Source organism: Trachemys scripta, chromosome 4 (assembly GCF_013100865.1).
Source record: "Trachemys scripta elegans isolate TJP31775 chromosome 4, CAS_Tse_1.0, whole genome shotgun sequence".
NCBI classification, from domain to species: Eukaryota; Metazoa; Chordata; order Testudines; family Emydidae; genus Trachemys; species Trachemys scripta.
In genome coordinates, this window is record NC_048301.1 from 104,747,345 (window position 1) to 104,770,536 (window position 23,192).

General features: G+C 40.7%; 1 protein-coding gene across 2 annotated transcripts in view; it reads left to right on the forward strand.

Moving 5' to 3' along the window:
* CARS1 (cysteinyl-tRNA synthetase 1) overlaps positions 1 to 20,154 on the forward strand; it is a 56,521-nt gene extending 36,367 nt beyond the window's left edge. For both annotated transcript variants that reach the window (XM_034770243.1, XM_034770245.1), the window contains 8 exons: positions 100 to 289; positions 765 to 833; positions 5,029 to 5,110; positions 15,412 to 15,492; positions 15,865 to 15,932; positions 17,732 to 17,791; positions 19,193 to 19,276; positions 19,824 to 20,154. In XM_034770243.1, the coding sequence (XP_034626134.1) occupies positions 100 to 289; positions 765 to 833; positions 5,029 to 5,110; positions 15,412 to 15,492; positions 15,865 to 15,932; positions 17,732 to 17,791; positions 19,193 to 19,276; positions 19,824 to 19,958 (769 nt within the window). In that variant the 3' untranslated portion in view covers positions 19,959 to 20,154. The remainder of the gene's footprint in view (positions 1 to 99; positions 290 to 764; positions 834 to 5,028; positions 5,111 to 15,411; positions 15,493 to 15,864; positions 15,933 to 17,731; positions 17,792 to 19,192; positions 19,277 to 19,823) is intronic.
* Positions 20,155 to 23,192: the final 3,038 nt, after the last annotated feature.

Genomic DNA, 23,192 nt, shown 5'->3' on the forward strand with positions numbered 1-23,192 from the left:
ACAGAAGCACTCCAGTGTACTGATGGAGCACAGAAATTTTGACATAAATGTTATAATGACGATATAAATTGTAACCTTGTCTGCTTTCCTCTGATTTAGTTTTTATGACAAGAAGGCAGCCATTCATGAAGCACTGTGTGACAACATTGACACTCGCACTGTCTTGGAAGAAATGCGATCTTTAGTCAGCCAGAGCAATTCCTATATTGCTGCTAAGAAAACTGCCAGGCAAATGCCAAATAGACTGCTGCTAGAAAGTATTAGTTCTTATCTCACTCAGATGTTAAAGGTAAGTGATAGTGAGATTTTACATTAAATTAAAAAATAATAGTTGCCATCACACTATGCAGCTGCTACAGCAATATTTTCCAAACATGTATGGATCAGTACAGTCATTCTGGAGATCTTGCAGGATTCTAAAGAGCCAGTTGCTTAAAAACAAAATCGTAACATTGGGGGGAGGGGAGGGGAATTACAGTTCTTTATCATTTTGTTTTACATTCATTTGCATTTGGTGAATGGCAGAAAAACCAGTACATGGAAAATTGGATATTTGACAGTGAAGTTGTGCAATCAACATCACTAAGGCAACATTTGACTGTCAACTATTTAAGATGCTTTAAGCATAAAGAGCAATCTCCTAGTAGGTTGCCAGAATATGGACTAGATGAGCCTTGTGGCCTCTTCAAACACCAGTATGTCTGATTTCAGTTAGCCTACTTCTATTGAATGAATGTGTCTTTAATTTCCTTTTCCTTGACTAGATCTTTGGTGCCATAGAAAGTGATGAAGCTCTTGGATTCCCTGTTGGAGGAAATGTCCAAAACCTAAATGTAAGTGGAGAACAGAGTACATTCTACTAACTTAGGGTACGTCTATACTTATCTCTAGGTTCCACGGTAAGCAATCGATCTTCTGGGATCGATTTATCACGTCTTGTCTAGACGCGATAAATCGATCCTGGAAGTGCTCGCCGTCGACACCGGTACTCCTGCTCCGCGAGAGGAGTACGGAGTCAACGGGGGAGCCTGCCTGCCACGTGTGGACCTGCGGTAAGTACCTTGTAGTTCGAACTAAGATACTTCGACTTCAGCTACATTATTCACGTAGCTGAAGTTGCGTATCTTAGTTGGAACTGGGGGGTTAGTGTGGACCAGCCCTTATTCTGACTACATATAGTACTTGCTAAAGTACGTGTCTCATTACAAGTACTACATGTATAAATATTTTTATAAATAAAAACACAAAATTATACTGATTAGGGCTCATTGAAGTTCACCAAAAACTAGCAGGGCGGCAGTTGGATTTTGATTTTTGATTTTAGTCTCACTTTCTGATCTCTTTGTAACCCATAATGGTTAGTTAATGGATAGTTAAAGGAGCAACATTTATCTGGCTTCTATAGGCAGCCTTGTTCTGTTCATCTAGCAGTACTACTGCAGTGAGGTATTTCTGCTGAGAGCAATTAGGACACACCTTTTGGGGGATGCCGATTAAGTTCTGTCATGTAGGAGCAATCTTTGAGGGGCAATAGGGGAGTAACACTCCAGAGTGAGGGGAGGCCAGTGATTGTGGTCTTTGCACTGGAGCAAAATCTAACCTGAAAAATGGCACTAGATCTTTCAAGTGTTTTTCCTTTAGCTCGACATCTGATACCAGTATTTCGAAACATGGTCACATGAGACCATTCAGATTTAAGTGAAGTACATTTAGAAAGGTATTTTCTGTTTCTCCCAAAGAATAGCAATGAAAACATTCACAGAATATTCTAACTTTTTATAGAATAACAAAACAAAACTACACCACCCATTATGACTCGCCTAGGAAAAAAAAACTTCCTGTGTTTGGAGTTGAAGCAGATGGATGATGAACACCCAGACTGTGTCTCTGTCTAGCTAGGTATTTATATGGTCCCCATTGCTGTAGTACTGAGTGCTATAGCAGTGGTCTAAATAAATATTTACTAGGAGTTCTGTACCTTTTTCTCTTTTCCAAGACTGTATGGGAGAGAAGGCTGTGTGAAGAAAATGGTACTGTTCCATATTAGAAATCATGAATATTGGATTTCTAATTTAGTTCAGAATTAGCAAACACCGTTATCTCAAATTCCAGCAGAAAAGCCAGGACCTTGTTAGTAATCTTTCATAGGTGAGATTAAAAACTTATTTTTTAAACAGTCCTCACAGTGCTAAAAGCAAATGTGCCTTGTAGAAGGACTGGCATTAGTGCAGAACAACAAATAAAGCCTTTCACTGTTAAATACTGCCAAGGTTAGTAGGCATTAAAATGGGTTGATCTTGGAAGGGGTTTTAACATCTGTTTGTAAAATCCATGTAATTCTTTATATCTCTTCTTTTGTAAATCAAACACGCTGGCAATTTTAAATATGAAAAATGAATGTCATCAGCCAAGCACACATGAACAAGCCTATAGTCTGTTTTTTAAAGAAATAGACTTTCATTTCCAGCATCCATTATATTACTAATGATTTCATTTTGACAGTGTCCACCTTAAATTTGTTACTTGCCTTAAATTTGTTACTTTCCTTGAATCTTTTGGCAGCTTTCCTTCAAGGTTTTTGTTGTTCTTCTTCTTCTTAGCAAAGTTATGTCCAATTACTTCATTTGGGACCTGACCAATAGCCTGTTGAAGTCACTGAGTCTTTCCATTGATTTCAGTGGGCTTTTGTTCAGGCCCACATTCTTCTTGTTCATGACTGAACATGAGGGGATGAGTAAAAACTGAAACAGGCACTCTCTCAACAAAGTCATAATTTTTAAAGTTTTCAAACAAAGACTATGACTAGTATATATCCAGTGCTAACCCATTCCAGTTGGTTAATTCATTCAAAATCCATCCTTGTCACTTTGCAATTTGAAAAACCCAGATTCCAGAAGACTTAGGTTTTCAAGTGAATTTAGTGATTTTTTTGACAGGTTCACTACTCTGGAAACCAAACTCATCCATCAATATCCACAGAAGAGAATACCGCAAAAGTAGTGGCAGTGCATGGTTCCCCATACCGCCCTGCTCATGTGCCTTAAGCTAGCTTCAGTGAGGAAAAGATAGTGGGAACAAGAGTGTTTTTCATTCTCCATGGCTGGCACCATTCTTGGTCTTTTTGCTGAGACTGACAGCAGCTGTGATAGTGGTTTTTGTAGTGTGGATTCTTGTTCATGAGGATCTGGACTGAGCCCATCAACTCATTTCACGTAGGCATTTCCACCTTTTAACTGGGTAGGAGCCCTAACACAAAGATGTTGGGACTCCCCCAAGGCCTTTTCCACTCATTTCCAAGAACTCTGTTCACCTCCAGTCTCCTCAGTTAGGTTCATTTATTTGGCATACAGCAAAGCTACGCTCAGTTGATCAGACTTAAGCGTAGGGGATGAATATAGGGTGCACCAAACATCCAAAGTTAAATAGCAAACCTCTTCCTGTATATACAGGACTACAAAAGGTTTAACAGATGGGAGAAACATTTGAATGGAAGACATATCATGGAAAATAAATGTGTTCACATTTTTGTCTCTTTTCCTACCCTTTAAGAAATGAAACATTCAGGATAATTCTCTTAAACTTTTGGATTCTGCACTTGGGATTTCTAGAGAGCTGCCCTGGTGCAGTGCTGTTGTGTGAACAGCAACAGTTTGTGTTCCCCAGACAGAGCACTAGTCTTCACTAGCCTTGCAAACAGGAGTCTTCCTGTGGGTTTTTTTGCAAGTGGTATTATCTGAGTTTATTTAATATTACTTTCTTGCCATAGCAGAGCCTAGTGATGCAAGTAATCTCTCTCTCTTGGAGATACTCAAAGGAAATAAATACTGTATGTGTAACCTAAGTTCTGAGAAAAACTTCAGCCCAAGTGCATAGTGAACATTGTGTCTCGTACAAGAATGATACAAAATGTTAAACATGAAGTGCAGTTCCTCAGCTGATTTAAATAGTCATAGCTCTGTTGAAGTCAATGGTGGTAGCTATGTCAGTTTTCACCAGTTGAGGATCTGCCCTGAAGGGTTAGCTTCTACTTTATATTATATTCTGTCAAGCTTCCTTCTCCACTCTGAGTTTTAGGGTACAGATGTGGGGACCTGCATGAAAACCTCTAAGCTTAACTACCAGCTTAGATCTGCTTTTGCTGCCACCACCCAAATGATTTATGAGTTATTTGGGAAACTCTGTCTTCCCCCCCAAAAACCTTTCCCTCCCTGGGTAGCCTTGAGAGACTCCTCTACCAATTCCCTGGTGAACACCGATCCAAGTCGCTTGGATCTTAAAACAAATTAATCATTCCCCTCTTCCCTTTCCCCTCACCAATTCCTGGTGAGTCCAGATCTAATCCCCTTGGATTTTAAAACTAGGAAATATCAATCAGGTTCTTAAAAAGAAGGCTTTTAATTAAAGAAAGAAAGGTAAAAATCATCTCTGTAAAATCAGGATGGAAAATACCTTTACAGGGTAATCAAATTCAAAGAGCCCAGAGGAACCCCTTCTAGCCTTAGGTTCAAAGTTACAGCAAACAGGTAAACCCTCTAGCAAAAGGTACATTTACAAGTTGAGAAAACAAAGATAAACCTAACACGCCTTACCTGGCTGTTACTTACAAGTTTGAAATATGAGAGACTTGTTCAGAAGATTTGGAGAGTATGGATTGATGTCCGGTCCCTCTTAGTCCCAAGAGCGAACAACCCCCAAAACAAAGAGCACAAACAAAAGCCTTCCCCCCCACCAAGATTTGAAAGTATCTTGTCCCCTTATTGGTCCTTTGGATCAGGTTTCAGCCAGGTTACCTGAGCTTCTTAAACCTTTACAGGTAAAATGATTTTGGTGTCTCTGGCCAGGAGGGATTTTATAGTATTGTACACAGGAGGGCTGTTACCCTTCCCTTTATAGTTATGACATATCCCTTTTAGCTCCAGAGAAGAACAGGGCAGAGTTTGGCCCCGTAAGTGCATACATATGAAACAGTTAAGGAAAATGGTTTGAATTTAAATTATTAACTAATCCTAGAAATATTTTGTTCTACAGCTTGAGTCTACAGTGATGCCATACCTACAAGTGTTGTCTGATTTCAGAGAAGGAGTGCGACAAATTGCCAGAGAAAAGAAAGGTAAGGGTTAACTTTTCTAACATTATTGTAACTGATTTCGAGGGGGGGAGAGAAAAAATTAAATGTCGTTTTTTGATTATCTGATTTACATAAATAGCGTCTCTGCTTTGCGAATAAAAATGGCATATTTTTATTCTATACATATACACATTTATCTGTGTATACAAAAGTAAACCAGAGTTAGTTTGAATCTTTAAATCTTTGGCAGGTGTCCTTTTAATTTATGATTAATTTTCATGTTAACCTGTTGTTAAAGTATTCAGAATTTTGTATAATTGGGAGAGGGAACATGAGGAGTGTGAATGTTCTGTTTCCTGTAGTGCCCACAGTGTGCCAGTTGATTGCAAACATAAAAGAAGATGTAGTTCCTGACCTGAAGGGCTTACACACTCTAAAAAGTGTAAATTGTAATTATTCCTTTTATTGGAACCCTCAACCAGTTTGAATACAAACAGGCTCAGTTGTTTCTTCGTGGTTTGATAGCATAGTCTGATCACAAATCCCCAGATAGTATTTTGTGATCTCTTTGGAATATTCATAGGGGAGTTTGCTGAAGGTTGCTGTGGACTTTTTTCTTCTCCTTAGGAGCTTTGATGCTGCTTTGCGTATTGGCAGCAGAGCGGTATTGTGTTACAAATGCTGTTCTATTAATCTCTCTATGCTTTCGCTTGTTGATGAGCTCCTAATGGATTTCTTGTTCTGCCTACTATTCCCCACGGGTTTTGTGCATCTTCAACATATATTTGATACTGATTTTCTTGAAATTAGTTTCATGACAGAGAGAGAGAGTCTTGAAGGCAAAATAGGAAATATTGATTGTTTTTTTTAGTAAAATGGCTTGGATTGAGTAGATTGATAATAGTTAGCAAGGAATTCTAATTCTGTTCCCATACTGAAACGTATTAGCCAGAACAAACAGAATAAATATCTTACAAACACAAAAATGCTTCCAATGATGTGATCATTCAGGTACAATCAACAAACTTATGTTGGCCTGGTTGATCTTAGACATAGTCTTACTGGTTTCAAATTTTATATATTTTAATTTTGATATATTTTTTTTTAGTTTCAATTCTTCAGTTCACAAGATGAGTTTGAGTGCCTTTTACTATTTAAAACATACATAAAATTTATTTTTTCTTTATGCAAAAAAACCTCAGCAGTTGAGGTCAGATGATTCACACTCTAATAGTTGTGAGGTTTGAATAGCTAGGGCAGGGGCAGGCAAACTTTTTGGCCTGGGAGCCATATCGGGAAATTGTATGGAGGGCCGGTTAGGGGAGGCTGTGCCTCCCCAAACAACCAGGCGTGGCCCCCCCACTTGCCCCCTGTCAGCCCCCCCCCAAGACCCCTGCCCCATCCAAGCACCCCTTCTCTCTGTCCCCTGACTGCCCCCCGCCACTCCATCCAACCCCCCCTCCTTCCTGACTGCCCCCCCCGACCCCTACCCCCATTCAACTCCCCTGTTCCCCATCCTCTGACCACCCCGACCCCTATCCACACCCCCGCTCCCTGACCACCACCCCGAACTCCCCTGCCCGCTATCCAACCCTCCACTCCCTGCCCCCTTACCGCGCTGCCTGGAGCACTGGCGGCTGGCAGCACTCCAGCCACACCTCACAGAGCACCAGGACAGGCAGCCACGCTGCCCGGCTGGAGCCAGCCACGCCACCACGCAGCACAGAGCACCGGGTCAGGCCAGCTCTGCAGCTGCACTGCCTGGCAAGAGCTAGTAGCCCCGCAGCCCAGAGCATTGCACCAGCGCCGGGGCGAACTGAAGCTGCAGGGGAGGGAGAACAGCGGGGAAGGGGCCGAGGACTAGCCTCCCCGGCCAGAAGCTCAGAGGCCAGGCAGGACGGTCCCGTGGGCTGTAGTTTGCCCACCTCTGCTCAAGGGGCTGCTGGTAGTATATTTTCAGGAGAAGAAACCCAGTTCTGGAACTCATTTACCTTGTTGATCCAACAGAACTCAGATTTGTTAATCTTACAGGGCTTCTGCCTGAAATAGGTCTTTTAAAATGGTTTTGATTAGTGGTTGGGAATATTGCCTCTGAGTTTATACTTTTTTTTTTTTTAATTGAGGTTGTTGTATATTAAGGGAATGTCTTCTTTTTTTATAGCCAATTGCTGGCAGGATAATGTTAAATATGAATAATTGTGTTCTAATTTTGTAAATGCACCCAGAGGCTTACGTTAATAGGTATGAGTCTTTTATAAAACTAACTATAAAAATAAATGTAACTTTTTTGCCAGTAAGGCAAGCCACAAAGCATTCCACAACCCAAGCACCTGTAATCTGTGAATCTTGTCAGAGGACCAGAGGGAGCTATAACAAAGTGTGTATTCAAACATTATTGAATAAACTGTCTTCAACCAGAATGGCCTAATTGTAGGACTTTAAAACATCATGTGAAAAGAAGGCTTTATCCATTTCACAAGACTGGCAGACATCTGAATCTGAAACCTGCATTATTCATTCTTAGTGGAGTCTTGATTAACCTGTGACTGTTTCTATTGATGATGATAAATGGGGAAAGAAAAATACTGATGGTGTTTGCTAGTGTACAGTGAGCAGAAATGACTCTAAATAAAATGCTTTTCATAACTTCCAGGAAATGTGGTGGGTTTTTAACTCATCCCATTGTGTCAAGTAACTTCACATCATGTGCCTTTAGGTTCTGTTTTTGTACTTGGGCAACTGCAGAGTTCCTCTATCTCTCCCTCTTAAAGCATACACATTATAGTAGATTTGCTGATCTGTCATGGGGTTCTTAATGCTAGAGAATGCTTGACTCTTTTTGCTTGTCCTCTATTTTAACTTCATTCTTATTTCTTGGATTCCCGCTAAGTCTATTACCTTACTGTAAAGTCTTCCATTACTGAAATCTTGGTATTAGGGAATCTGTCACAGTGTATTATTAGATAGTGGGGGTCTCCCTATTCTACAGCCAGAACAGAGTTGGGAGAACCTACTCCATTTTCCTAATATATCAGATAGACTAAAAGTAGAACTACGCCTCCATCCTTTTTACTGTGCATCCTCTATCTTCACTATTGGCTATAATGTATATTGCTCATTTCATCTTTCAGGGTGACTTATGAATTAACCCTCTTCCCCCTCCACATCTCCCCCCCCAAAAAAACTTATTTTACTAGTTCCTGCCCCCAGCTCTGCCTGGCTTCTGAAACCCATTACCTTGAAGTTCACAGCAAATGTCAAGAATGGGTTAGGAGCATCCTAATCAACAATGTGCACCTGGGCAGTGTTACTGAGACAGCGCCAAATCTGGTTTTCCTATCCATTCCCTTCTGTGGACAACAGCAGTCTTTGGTGACAGTGATAACTTACAGTTGGTGCAACTGAGATCCATAAACAAGTTCCCCACTGTCAGTTAAAGCCTCTTGCTGGCGTGGTGCTAAAATAGAGAATTGGCACAGTTCAGCCGTAAGGTAGTGCATGGAGCCACTGTGCTGACACTTCTAGAGGCACCAGTTGATAACCTCCTCTTATAAATTATGAATTTCTCATGTATAAATTCCTCATTCTCCTCTACACTGAAGGATTTCTTCTGCTTCTTATATTTAATTATTCATAGGTTCAGACTGGTAAATATTTATAACTCAAGCAGACACTGCTTTTATTATACAGTCAGTAGATTTATCATATTAATTCCATGCACGAGATATCATCAACACCTTTCAATATTAACAGATAATGGGCTAAACTAATCTCTGGTCTCACTCGTTGACTTTGTTAGACTTACACCGAAGATGAATTTGTTCAGCTGTGCCCACCTACCCAGGATAAAGAAAAACAAACCATTCACTGGAGATAGACTGCAGACTAAAGCAAACAGTTCTTTTTAAAATGGAACATTTTCATATGCATACAAAGGCCAGGGTTGATTCCAGCTCTTCAAGCAAAGAACAGATGAGACACAGGTTCATAACACCAAGCAAAGCCAAGGACTCTGATTTTAGTAGTTTAGACAGTGAGGAGGTGTGCATCTGCACCTATATGTGTCAGTGAATAATTGAAGAAAATAGACCCTCTAAAATAATAGCTTACATTATCCCAATTGGATACTTTGATTCCCTTATCTAAGCCTCATAATGGATGCTGAAGACTTTCCCTGGTATGTGCAAGGTATTGAGAATTATCATCAAATGTTAGTGTTTCTTATACAATATATCCACTAAGAACTACTTGGAAGTGTTGTTCAGTATATTGAACCTACTGAAACATGGGTGCAAGAACAATTTACTGGGGGGGAAGAACCTACTTATTAAAAACTCATGATATAAGTTGACCCAAGTAATCTTGTCACCATCAGCCTCCTCTAGGAAAAATGCTTACTATGAATCAAACAAGGATCCTAAATTTGGATTGCCAGCAACATAAATACATCCAGAAGTTCTAATGTCTGTACTTGCTCTTGGTGTTGTGTGAACCACTTCTGTTGCTTCTCAAGTAACCAATGTATTTCCTCTTTTCATCACTTTCTTTTATCTCTGAGTAAATACGTGTAGTTTTTTCCTCTCTTTACATATGTCTTTGAACAGTACTTATTTTTGCTTGAGTGATAAATCTGAGACCCTGATCACTTGTGGCCATTAACATCCAATGGCACTTCTGCAAGAAAAGAGATGTTAGCCATGCTGTCCTAGTCAATTTCCAATTCAGCTAAATCACATTCTCCTAAAATCAATCAGTGCTTTTGCAAGTGACTGACTTGGAGAAGGCTAGAGTGAAATGGATAATGAACAGAAAAGCACTTTGGGAAAGATTTTCCATAGAAATGGCCAATGCTTTTATTTAGCACAGCTTTGAAAATGTGTGATATTGGAAGGATACAGGAAAATAGCTTCTCCACTGTCCTGTTGTGTGTAGGTGGGATAGATGTGATTCAGTAGGGCAGTGGTTCCTGATTTTTGGATGGATTGGCACTTCCCTACATACCCTCATGCCATGCCTTGGCAGAATTCACAGGATTTAAGCCAGAAAGGACCATTCTGATCATTTAGTCTGACCTTCTGCATAACACTGGATAGGATTCCACCAAGTAGTTTCTGCCTCAAGCCCATACCATTGTTTATCTTTAAAAAAGATAGCCAGTCTTGAGTTAAAGACTTCAAATGATGGAGAATCTGTCAAATCTCTAGATACATTGTTCTAATGGTTAATTACCCTCACTATTAAAAAATGTGCACCTTATTTCTACCCTGAATTTGTCTAGCTTCAGCTTCCTTGCTGTATCCCTTCTAATTTCTGTCTCTCTTTTCCTCATCTCTCTCTGTTCCACTCATCCCCTCCTTTCTTGTGATGTCCTTTTCTTTACTACTTACAATTTTATTCACTTTTACTGTTTTCCTTGGGGAAGCTTTTAGTGTATTTTCCCCTGCCAACTCATTCTGCCACTCACCAGCAGGCTACAAACTAATTGGGGCAGGAGACATTTTTTGATAGCTTTGTGTTGCTGGGACACCTGCTTTTGCAGCAGAGCTATGTTATGAGAGCAGAGACAAACACAGCGCTTAGTGTGACAGACCGCTTCCTATATCTATAGTACTGTACACAACCTACTCCTGTGGCTATTTTTATTAGGGGACCACATATCACAAGAGCAGGGAGGTTTCACGTATTTTCCTAGAGCATTAATCACAGCAGTAAACTCACAAAGAGCAGTCAAGTGGCTCCAGGCAGGGTGCAGCTTTTCCAGCTGCCTTGAACCCTTTCTTATCCACTCCACTCTGCCCCACGCCATCATAGACTAGGTTAGGAAATGCCATCCAGGTTAGGAAATGCTGCTTTAGGGAACATTGCTGTGAGAAATTCTGAAACCACAATTCAGTATAGGAAATAGAGCTACTAAGAAATGCTACCATGAAATAAGGCCATGTTTTCATTCATTTAGCAATCAGCCTGAAAGAGAGAGTAGACAGGAAACAGTGATAATGACAAAAGGCACTTAGTATCTAGAGATTTTTAATATATAAAAAGCTAAAAAAGTTCTGTGTAGTCGCATTTGTTCTGGTCAGTTCCGGTTTCTTTCAGTAGTGATGGCGCTTTCCTGTTTTGTGAGCCAAAACTAAAACTCGGGCAATCCTGCCAGAAAAAAACATGCTTTTAATCTAACCTCCAAAATGTTGTGTTAGAAACTAGATGTCTATAAAGATTTGCTAAATACTTATCTGAATTAGTGAATCAATATTAAACATTAAGCTGCCTGTCTTTGAAATTTCTCTTCCCCCTCCATTGCTAGATTCTTCAGCAGGTTTTAGAGGATTTGACTAAGCACTTGGAAGTAGACATTAGGGGAGCCTTAATATATGTTTGATTAGGTGGGGCTGGAGATTTAAAATATATTTGAACAAAAATTTTATTTCAAGCTCGAGCAATTAAGATTTCTTTATTAAAAATCTTTTTAATTAAAACTAAAGCATGTTAAATTATTTCCCCTGACTGACATGATCAACTGATAATGGCTACATAGGTGATCTGCTTCAAGTCTTTAAAACCTGTATTACCGTTAACCCATCCTTTCTTCCCCACCTGTTATATTTGATTCATCCATCTGTTACGTCATGTCATTAATGTATAATGTAAACTCTTTGGGGTTGGGGCTGTCGTTTTATTGCATGAATGCTACACCTAGTAAAATCGGGCCCCGATCCTTGACTGGAGCTTTGCGGCACTACAGATAATAATGGTATCAAACATTTAGGTAAAATATATCCTCAGTTTCACACATGTGTAGTTCAGTTAGCCCTCTGTGAAAGAGACTTACAGTCATGACATCCAGTTGTTTTACGTAACTTGCAGTGATTTTTTAAATTATACTTACTGACATTCTGGAAGATAACTAGATGTAGCCGGCAAAAAAAATAGTGATTATAGCTTTTTGTGTATAAAACATTCAAATTATAGCTCCACTTTTACAAAAATTGTTTAAATACTTAATCAAGTGAAGGAAGAAACAGTTTTGATAATTTCTGAGAAAGGAAATGAGAGGACATGATCAAAGTATATGCAATACTGAAAAGTACGGAGGAAGTCTCTTGAGTTCTGAACTCAAGTAAGGAGACAGTCAATGCAATTAAAAGTGGCAAATTCAAAACTAATAAAATGATTATATTTTTTTACACAATGAATAAATAGACTGTAGAACTCATTGCCACAAGAAGTCATTGAGGCCAACAGCTTAGCAAGATTTAAAAAGAGACTCGGCAATTATATGGCTATCAAGAAGATCTAAAGTCATTAAATCAACATCATTTTGGAAAGGATATTAAACTTCATACTTCAGAGCTTAAGTCAGTCTAACTATTAGAGACCTGGCTGAGACCTAATGTGAGGGGGCAGATTTTCCCACATCTGCCTACTGTGAGGTTCTTACACGTTTCTCTGAAACGTCTGGTTTTGGCCACTGTCTGATACAGTACATTGGACTAGATGGACCTCAAATCTGTAGTATGGCAATTCCTATGTTCCTTCTTACAGGAACTAGTTGGACACCAAAAGTTGCTATTTTTCATCCTTGTATAGAATGTTGAAGAAGTCGTTAGTAGAAGAGCCGGTGCAAGGATATTTTGCGCCCTAGGCGAAATTTCCACCTTGCGCCCCCCCCGCACCCCCCCTCCAGTAACATCGGTTCATTGAGGGGCAAATCCCAACAAGCCTTTATAGATCACAGGGGCCAGCCGTGCCCAGGGGCTGCTCCCCAGACCAGGTTCCCCCCTCCCTGCCCCCTGAACTCCCCTGGAGGGTGCACAGCCCCCCGTGAGCCCTCCCCACCCCGAGTCCACTCAGTGGCTTTGCCAGGCTTGGGCCGCTGCAGCAGCTTGGCAGGGAGGAGCTGCCTTCTGGGGGCTCCTGCAGCAGATGCATGTGGGCAGAGGCCCCCGTGCGTCCCCCTGGCTCCCCCCTCACCGTGCTCGGGCTCTGCCACTCCCAGGAGTGTGAGCTGCCGCTGCCCCTCCCGGAGCAGGCTCAGGGCCTTGTGCCCCGGCGGCGGCTCACATGCCCAGGAGTCGTAGAGCCCAAGCGTGGCGAGGAGGGACCTGGGGGGCGCATGGGGGCCTCTGCCTGCATGAATCTGCTGCAGCCTGCAGGAGCCCCCGGAGCGGGCGCCAGACCGCAGCCTGGGCAGGAGGGGCGGGGGGCGCAGCTGCTCCCCGCTAGCGGTGCCGCTGCCTTTGCAGGGCTCCTGTCCCCCTGCGCCGCGCCGGCTCCTCCATGGCTGGGGTTCACCGCCAATGCTCTGGCTCTCTGGTGGCTCCGGAAGGCGGCTTCTCCCTGCCGAGCCAGGGCACTGCTTTTTGGCACCCTCAGAGCCATCCTTAGGATTTATGGGTCCCTATGCAGTATTATTAAACTGGTGCCGCTATGCCCGATGGCAGCCTGAGTTTGCAGCCCGGCGGGGGCGGAGGGACAAGGCAGAAAGAATAACAAGACGCCCAGCCCGCCTCACGGTGGCAGAGAGTCACAGTTCCCCGCAGAGACCCCTGTAACCTCTCCCTCAGGCAGAATGGACATGCAGAAGGTACCTAATTATAAAAGCACTAAAATTGGGAATAAAAAAAATGTCAGTCACAGGTTTTTTTATATGCCCTGAAGTTTCAGACATTTATTTGCAAAAACTTTGTAGCAAGGGTGAGTCAGCTGTCTTGCTGAATACAACATTAAATATTATGGAATACGTGATGCAGCTCTTCTCTGTTTTACATTTTCTTAATCAGTATTTCTAAGCTGATTTTATATTTTAAATGTACTCTTAAGCCTTCATAAAGTAATCATTCCAGATGACTACATATTTAACTCACTGAAACAGACATTATTTTAAATTAATCTGTCACAGAGGTTTAGTGTGTTCATTACAATGTTCATTGCTTTTAGAAAAAGGGAACACTAATTTACTCTGTGTGATCTCCATAACAATCCACATGTTTATGAAACTTCACCAACTTCAAAAAATATGTTACCAAAGATTTTAGGCATAACAAAGGATTTTATATCTTACTAAGGTACTGATTTTGCTTAAAACTAGTTCATCAGATAGTCAGAAATAAAGAAAGAGAAACTCTCTGTCCAGCTATCTGGAAGCAAAGGGCTGTTGCTTCCTTCAAGTGGGGGTGTGGGGGGTGAAGGGAGAAATGGATGGACAGAAAGGACAGGAAGACAGTTTTTGGTGTGTGTATGTGTGTGTGTGTTTTTTTTTTTTTTTTTTTTTAAACTATAGTAATTAAAATGTGTATTTTAGATAAGGGTGGTCTTTTGAAGAATTTATTTAAAAAACCATATGTCTGAAGATGCAGGCATTGAAGGCTAAAGATGATTGTGCATCTAAAAATCTATGCAAGGATTTTTTAGAGATGTGATTTTTATAATCTTCACCAAAGAAATATTTTAAAGCAAATTTTACACTAAGGTCCTGTAGACTGACATGTTCTGAGTAAATATTAGTCGTGCACAACTTTTTTTGTCAGTACATTCAGAAACTGACAGTAGATACCTGGGGGTTGGCAAATGCCTGTTTCAGTGTTGTGCTAATAGGTCTGGCAGGCTGGAGACTTCTTCTCTTAACTACTAGATCCCCTTCCCAGGAAGGCTCAGAGCCTGCAGGAAGGGTCAGAACAGGGATAGGAAAACTAGGAGGGTGGACACCAAGACCCCATGGTGCCCCAAATTTTCAGGTGCCCTGCCCAGCTGCCTATGCCTGAGAACGGCCCTGGGTGCCCCCAACCACTTGTCACCCTAAGCCACTGCCTAGTTCGCCTAGTGGTTGCACCGGCCCTGGTTAGTAGCATGCTAAAGTAATTTTAAGAGACAAATTCACAAAGTACAAAAGGCTAAATTCACAAAATATCTTTTTTCTTAAAATGCTGAGATGAGGAATTATATTCAGGGCTAGAAATAGCGCATTGTAATGCCACGTGATTAGAGGTCTGTTTAACAGCAACTGTGAGACTCCTGGGCCGCTAAGCAGTTACATCACAGAGCTTGAGGTATCTTGTTGGTTTTTTGGAGTAGTAGCAGCAGCATCTTGGGAAGAGGCGACAAATTCCAGGTCTATCAAGAAGAAACATGCTTCTCTGGCACACAGGGTCAAGAGATTAAAAGTTCTTTCTTCCTCTGGCTCAGTGTAACCTTACTTACACCTATCACTTAAAAAAAAAAAAAGGAGAGAAACTGGTCTAACTAGTAATTTTTTACTTGCATTATATAACTACATAGGAGTGTGGAAGAGAAGTAAATTTTCATTTTTAAATTGTCAGAACTTTTACTTTTTCTGTGCATTGTAGTAACTGAAGTACTGCAGTTGAGTGATGCTCTTCGAGATGACATTCTTCCTGAGCTTGGAGTTCGATTTGAAGATCATGAAGGTAACAGTCTGTCTGTATTGTAAACTGTAGCTGTTGCTAAAATATGGTGAATTCTTTTCTTAAGATATTGAAAAATGTCAATATGATCAAGAATCATCAGAAATCCTTGTCAAATTTACTGAATGCTTAGAGCTTTAACAGATTTAGTTTTTAAACTTTTAAAAGCATTCAGATAAAATGTATATTTGCATCTCCTTGTACGGTGGTTAGCTCCTCAGTCATTTCTAAATGGTCATTTGGTGGCATTTGCATTTAACTTAGTAATACAATTTGAAAAGACTACTGCAGGATGTTTTTCAATAAATGTTTGTGGTACCAGACATGTAAGTGTTGGAACTGCTATGTGTTTATTTTTCTTTGTTGTTTCTCCAGGACTCCCAACTGTGGTCAAATTGGTGGACAGGGAGACCTTACTAAAAGAAAGAGAAGAAAAGAAAAAGGTTTTAAATTCTTTCATGTTAAACTAGTTTGTGTATTGTATTATTTTGCAAATGTAAAGTAAAACACATGTTAATTATTGACATTACATATTTCCTTGCTGATTTGTGAGAAATTACAATTTTAATACAAACAAAATGGAAAATAGCGCACCCAAACTGATAGCAAAACTCAAGTGGCACTTGAGAAAAGGAATTTGAGATAATTGCTTGAAAGTATGCTATGGGGGATTTAAATACCTTTTCAGGTTTCAAAAGCCTTTATACAATTATGATGTGCTGAGTATGACCTATTTTTGCTTGTCTCTCCCTGGTAGAATAATTCCTATGAGTAAATTATTCTGATATTTGTCAATACAAAGCAAAGGTAAATATTTCCATATAGTTAGCAGTACTGATTTGACATCTGCTGATAAAAACAGAATGAAATTGCTAAGTCTTCAATAACGTAGCACTGAATGAGGCAGGATTCCTGTGGAAAAAATAGCATGTGATCATGTAATTAAAGACTGAATCGTAATGCACATCCACAAGATGACTGAATTAATGCTGCATAGGAACCTTAATTCTAGTATTTCCTAACTTTTGAGTGTTTGACTTTGCAACCTTAATAGTCTTTTGATTTATTTTTTTTGTGTATAACGTCTATGTTTTAAAATAAAGTGGGGGAAAAAAGGCAATTCCATCATTTGGAGTCATAGTGACTAAAGCTGGTTTGGAAAATTTTGTTGTGTTTTTTTCCATGGAAAATTTTTGACTATGGCAAAAAATCAGAAATGGAAAGTTTTCAGCCAAAAATTTGAATATATTGATTAGGAAATGTCATAGTGCCGCATGGGAATTGCAGTTCTGGTCCTTGTGCCCTCATTCTTTTCTGTGGGCTGGGCTCCCTGGCTAGACTATAAATCTCCCCTGCTGAAGTATGCTCAGTACTGAAAGAATCTTTGGAGAATTTAGCTGTCAGACTCTAACAAGTCTGAGCTTGGTTAAACTGAGGCTAGGTCTACACTGCGCGGAGGGGAAGGGTGGGGGTCGACCTAAGATACGCAACTTCAGCTACGTGAATAGCGTAGCTGAAGTTGCGTATTTTAGGTCGACTTACCTGGCTGTGAGGACGGCGGCGAGTCGACCCCTGCCGCGCCGCTGTCGACTCTGCTTCCGCCTCTTGCCGCAGTGGATTTCCAGAGTCGACGGCAGAGCCATCGGGGATCGATTTATCGCGTCTTCACTAGACGCGATAAGTCGATCCCCAATAGATCAATTGCTACCCGCCGATCGGACGGGTAGTGAAGACGTGCCCTGAGACTTTTTAGAGATTCATAACTTGGCCAAATTTGGATTTTTTTTCCCATGGGAACAGCAAAAGGGTCATCCCTGATACAAAGATGACCCGCCTCCCAAATTTCAAACACTTTTTTCAAAGCATGGCGCACTAGAGCTTCTCAATTACAATTGTAAGGATTATTTAATATGGACCTAATAATGTATTGATCCCTAATCTCTTTCTGAGTAATGGCTGAAACACTTCTCTTGAAACTTCCCAAAAATATTCCGGCTGAGGCAAACACCAGGCAGGGAAAATTTCAGTGTGAAGAGTTGTTTTGACAAAGGTATAAGCAACTGAAAACAGGGTCTTATAATAGACGCACTGAGCAACCATAATTATAGGTGTCATTACCAGCTTTGCCTATAATCAAACATCGAAAACATAGAGCTACTTAGGTTATTTTTTACTAATGTCAGCTAATGCAATGGTTTAATTTTGATTAAGTAATGCTGTTTTTCAATTTGACTTTTTATAGATTGAAGAGGAGAAAAAAAGAAAGAAGGAAGAAGCATTTAGGAAAAAACAAGAACAGGAGGTAAATATTCAAATATCTTTTTAATTTACATTAAAATGGGCATTGTTTTTGAAGATGTGTGTTAATGGCTATATTCTTATGCAGGCAACAATATACTGTGGGCCGAATTTTCAGCCCAGCCTCAGCTGGCCCTCCATTTTTTATTTATTTATCTTTGGGGGGTGAAAATTAATGGGGTGGGCAGTTTTTTGCTCACAATTATTTGTGCCTACAAGTTAGGTCACTTAGATGTTCATGTCTCTAATGGCACCATTAAAAAAAAATTACCACAAAATCTGAACAGAGGTGGTAGGTGCTTCTTAAAATACCTTGTAGCACATTTTTTAGTGCATAGCTGTGAGGTAGGATACAGCATGCATAACCGTTTTAGAGCTCTGGCAATTAAGGAACATTTCACTTAGAGAGGCTTCTGCCTGTGTTGTTTATAATTTCTTCCCTCTGTTTATTATTGTATAGATATGCATGAAAACAGCATCTTTTTCCTTAAGAGTCCATCTGTTGCTACTTATGCTTCACCTGAAGTCTAATTCTCTGTGAAGACACATTCATCTCCACAGCATCCAATTATGCTTAGCACAAAGACTTAAGACTTCAGGTGAGGAATAAGCACCAGGAGCCAGATGCCCGCTTGTAGAGCAAAGATCCTGTTTCCATGCAAATCGCACTAGTAATGCAATACAGGAAAGTAAACCTTCAAAGTATGATCTACAGGGAAAATTGCCTGTAAATAGAATGTTTCCTTTTCATGAATCTCCAAGCATATTTATCCATTCTTTTTAAAATTGTTCATGACTTCATTTATTTTAATGATCTTGAGAAGCCACCATTTTCATTAAAACCAAAGTTTAACTTTCCTTTAATATGGTTTAGTTATTTTGGGCCCTGATCCTGCTATGCCCTGTATGGAGCCCTATTCAAATCAATGGGATTTCTGCTTGGGCATAGGGAAACATCTGCAATGAGCTCATTCCCAAATAGCTTACTTTCTATGTTTGTACTTAAAATACAACAAGAGCTCAAATTAAACAAAAAGTACATGTGGCTTCTGCACCACATAAGCTGGCTATTCTGAGCTGTTGTAGGGGGAAACAGCACTTTTTTTTTTTTTTTTGGTCTTAATTGGATCCTAACTGAGTAGTTGTTGCAACAAAGAACTAAGTTAATTACTTATTCCCCCAGACAGATATATTCAAGATTCATATAGAGTTGTCCCTCACTGATAATTCCTTTCTCTCCACATAATGGACAAGTGTGATGTGGTCTCCTTGATTTGCAATTTAGATGTTCTGTGCATCAATTCATGTACACCCAGGGACAGCTTTTCAGAAAAGGACAAGTGACAGTGTAATTCGTTAGGATGCTAATTAACTGTAAAGTTGTAATGCATATTTTATATTGTAGGCAGCAAAACTGGCAAAGATGAAGATTCCACCACATGCAATGTTTAAATCAGAGCTTGACAAATATTCCAAGTTCGATGAAAATGTAAGAAATATGGGGAAATTTTCTTTATGCTAATTGAAAAGAAAGAACTTAATAACTGACTAAAGTGCCTGATCATTTCCCCACTGAAGTCAATAGAGCATTATCAGTTAATTTGATGGGAGCAGGTTCATGCTCTTAAGTGTTCACTGAATTGTATAACACTGATGTCCTGTGTAAGGGTGTATGTAAGAGCCATAACTTTTAGGGGGGTTCCATAACATGTCTTTGTCTTCCTGCTACTGGGGAAGACTTCTATGACTTTTGGGATAGAAATCTTCTGAAGGATTAAATTGCAGAAACTTCCAGTTGGGAGGTAAAGATTATGCACACACCCTGTGTCCCCCCTCCTCCCACTCTAAGACCTGGCAGATTCAGGGGATTTGTTGGAGACCCAGCCCATTCAATGCTGTTACTCTCTTCTAGCAGTAATGCATGATTCTGGTGGAAAGAGGTGATAAAATCTAGCCACGAATTTATCAGATTGACCAAAGGCAAACAAAGTATCTGGATGAAAATTTCTAAGATATTAGTGTTCTTAATATTCCAGGGATTTCCTACCCATGATACAGAAGGCAAGGAACTCAGCAAAGGACAAATGAAGAAACTGAAGAAACTTTATGAAGCACAGGAAAAAATTCACAAAGAGTATCTACAAATGGTTCAGAATGGAACTGCAAATTGAGAACAAAACCAGGACATTGTTCTTTTTTAAAATAAAGGCGAGAGCTGGATTATTATAGGAACAGTAAAGAGCATACATTGATGCTCGTATTGTGTTTACATGTTCTACTGTGGACAAGCTAAAAATACTTGTTTATGTGGATTAATATATCATCTAGTTTAGAGTGTCAATAAAATTTTATTATTAAAAATAAAAAGACCCTGTAGGATGTTTGTGTCACAATCATTATAGATTGAACACTTCTCTTGGGGAAGACACTGTTCAGTCAGCAAATCCACATAGGTTTCTTGCTCGTTATAATCTCTTCAGGCCCCTGGGTAATTTCTCATGCATGTCGCTCTTTAGCTAACTAATATCCCGTGTAGTTTGTGCTTTGGAATAGTTAATGTCACAACAAGTAGAACTTACGGAGACCTACAGCAAAGCTGATCAGTTTGTCCCACAGCAAGAACCATAAATATTTCTCAAATGATTTCAGTGACATTACATAGGCAGGAAGTACTATAAATAGTTCAGGTAGGATGCTTCTGTTGCTGGTTTTCAAAACCCCAAGTATAGACAAATCTGTGGTATAAGCTAAAAGTCATTTCTAGAAGTTGGTCTGTCAGAGCCCTCACTTGGCCAAACAGGGAAGAATGTTTCTCCCTATTTGGCCCAGCTCAGCTTGTGACTTCAGTCATGGAGATGAGTGTAGGGGCTAATCATCTGCTCTGTACTCTGGGTGGGGAGAGAATGGACAGGGCCAGAGAGTGGGAAGAGGCCTGCTCTCTTTCTCCCCCACCCCTGACTGGCCAGAGGAACAAAGGTGCTCCACATAAAAGGGAGAAATAACTCTCAACCTGCTCTGAGCAACATGGAAGCAAGGGAAAAATTTTGAATATTACAATTCACTGTCTGGTCTGCTCCTGGGACAGTGCAGTTATGCACTCTACTGAACTAAAAACATCTAACACTGTTAAACACCGCAAATTCTGAACAGATGATTGAGTCTTTAAAGACTCCGCCTATATTGTTTACTTTCAGTCCCGTGTTCTATCTTATGTGAATTTTATAGCTCAAACAAGATGTTTAAAAGTGACTAGTGGTTAGGTGCCTCAATTTTTGGGTGTTCAACCTGAGACATCTTAAAGGGTTCTGATTTTCAGAGATTGAGAACTTAGCATTCTGAGAATGCAGATTTCAAGTTGTGTAAGCCTAAATCACTGGACACTTCTAAAAATCTTGTCCTTGGTATCTGGCGATAATCTACATTGCAACAGAGGGGTATATGTTAAAACACAACTACTTCAAATTCAGGTGATCTTAATAAAAAAGAAACTGCAGAATGGATGTCATAAATAAAAAATTTAAATAGTGGTTTTCCTGTGGGATATTATCTAACTTATCAAAATGCCTAATGTCTAAACATTTAACAGCAAACAAACAAAAAAATTAATATTGTTTGCCTAAAGCATTGTCACCACAATGAGCATTAAGGCCTTCCTTACTGCCATTTGGTGGGCAACTAGAAACAGAAACATAAAATGCTTTCATAAATCATTTTAAAGGGGTAATGTTGGAGTACAGACGTTTCTCACAGTGTACACTGTTATAAGGACAATAGGTTCCTCAGCAAGATATGTTTAGCAATGCATGACAAGGTGTCTCTCTCATGCTTATTTACATATGATAGAATAAATTTAAGGTAACCCAATACTCTTGTTGACATTTGTTTCCTGTGCATAAACTAGGCAACACCTGTCTAGATTCACCTTTCTTTGCTGGGAATCCCTAAAGCCAGTTCTCTTGGTGGGCTTCTGCCATTGCTGCTGGAAACGTGTAAAACCCTTCACAAGCGATGACCCCATGATGATGGCTTAGGACCATTGCCTTGTATGGGAGAGATTAATTTTGTGGCAGCATGAATGATATGCTTGTTGTAAATAGCAGCCAGTCACATAGAGCCTCTCAGCAAAATTTGACACAATGGACCATGCATAAGATATTGTAGCAGTAATAAGGGACATTGCTGAAATGAAAGGCGTAACTGCCTTTCAATAGTACAAGGCATTCCTAGAAGATGGAATCAATCAGTAATAGTGGACATGTGCCTCACAATACTGGAAATTCAGCATCCCTCGAGCTATCCTGTAATCCATGTAACTCAACATAGGAGGTTTACCAAGATAATGTCTAAATATGGACTAAAATAGCATCAGCACAATTGTCTCTCTCTTACTCTGCATTTTTCAAATTCAGCCTCAGCCATGGAGAAATGCTCAGATGCTGCTGCAAGCTGAGTATGTCAGAGTTTCTTCATCCACAGCCCTGGGACGACAAAAGCCTTTCTACCAGGTAGAAGTTGCTGGATGAGGAGGCACACCCTATAAAGCTTACTCCCTATGGAGGGGACTTGTTTATAGGTAGTGAGTAAAGTTAATACAGTTCGGGTATTATTTTATGGAAAGCGGAGAGCCAGACATGGTAGCCGTGTGTTTCACTTGAGCAATCCCCTGTTGACCACCAAACAGCAACATATATCATTTCCTCTCAACGGCACAGCAGGGTATTTCCATCACTTGCAGCTTGTTCAAAATGCAACAGTAAATTAGCTTGCAGTATGTGCAGCCACGGTGTAAGTGTGCTCAGTCTCACCCGGCGCCGCCTCCTGCTGGTCGTCTCTGGGAATTAGCTCTCCAGCCGTTGGAGCGCCCTCTGCAGGGTGGTGTCCCACTGCCACTTGGCCCCTGTGTCCCTCCTGGACCCAGTGCCCTGTTGTCTGGGGTGCTGCCCCCTGGCAGTAACCCCTCACAGCTCTGGGTCTCCCCCTCCCAGGGGAACCCCCACCCACTATCCCTACTTCACCTCAGTGTTAGAGACTGGGCAGTAGCCTATCTAGCCCCCATTCACTGGGGCAGACTGCAGTATAAGCCACTCATCACATGCAAAGGGTTTGGACCTGCTGCCTCTGCCTACCCAATGGCTGCCTCCTGCAACCCAAGTGCCCCTTTGGCTAGGGTTACCATATGTCCGGATTTTCCCGGACGTGTCCGGCTTTTTGATCCTCAAATCCCCGTCCGGGGGGAATTGCCAAAAAGCCGAACATGTCCAGGAAAATGCTTTGCCGGCATCCCTGTCCCCTGCTTACCTTAGAGTGGCTCCGGTGGCGGCGGCTGCTGCTGCTCCCCCCAGACACCTCAGCTCTGTACAGCTGAAGAGCGGAGCTGCCCGAGCACTACCGGCTTCACGGTTTGC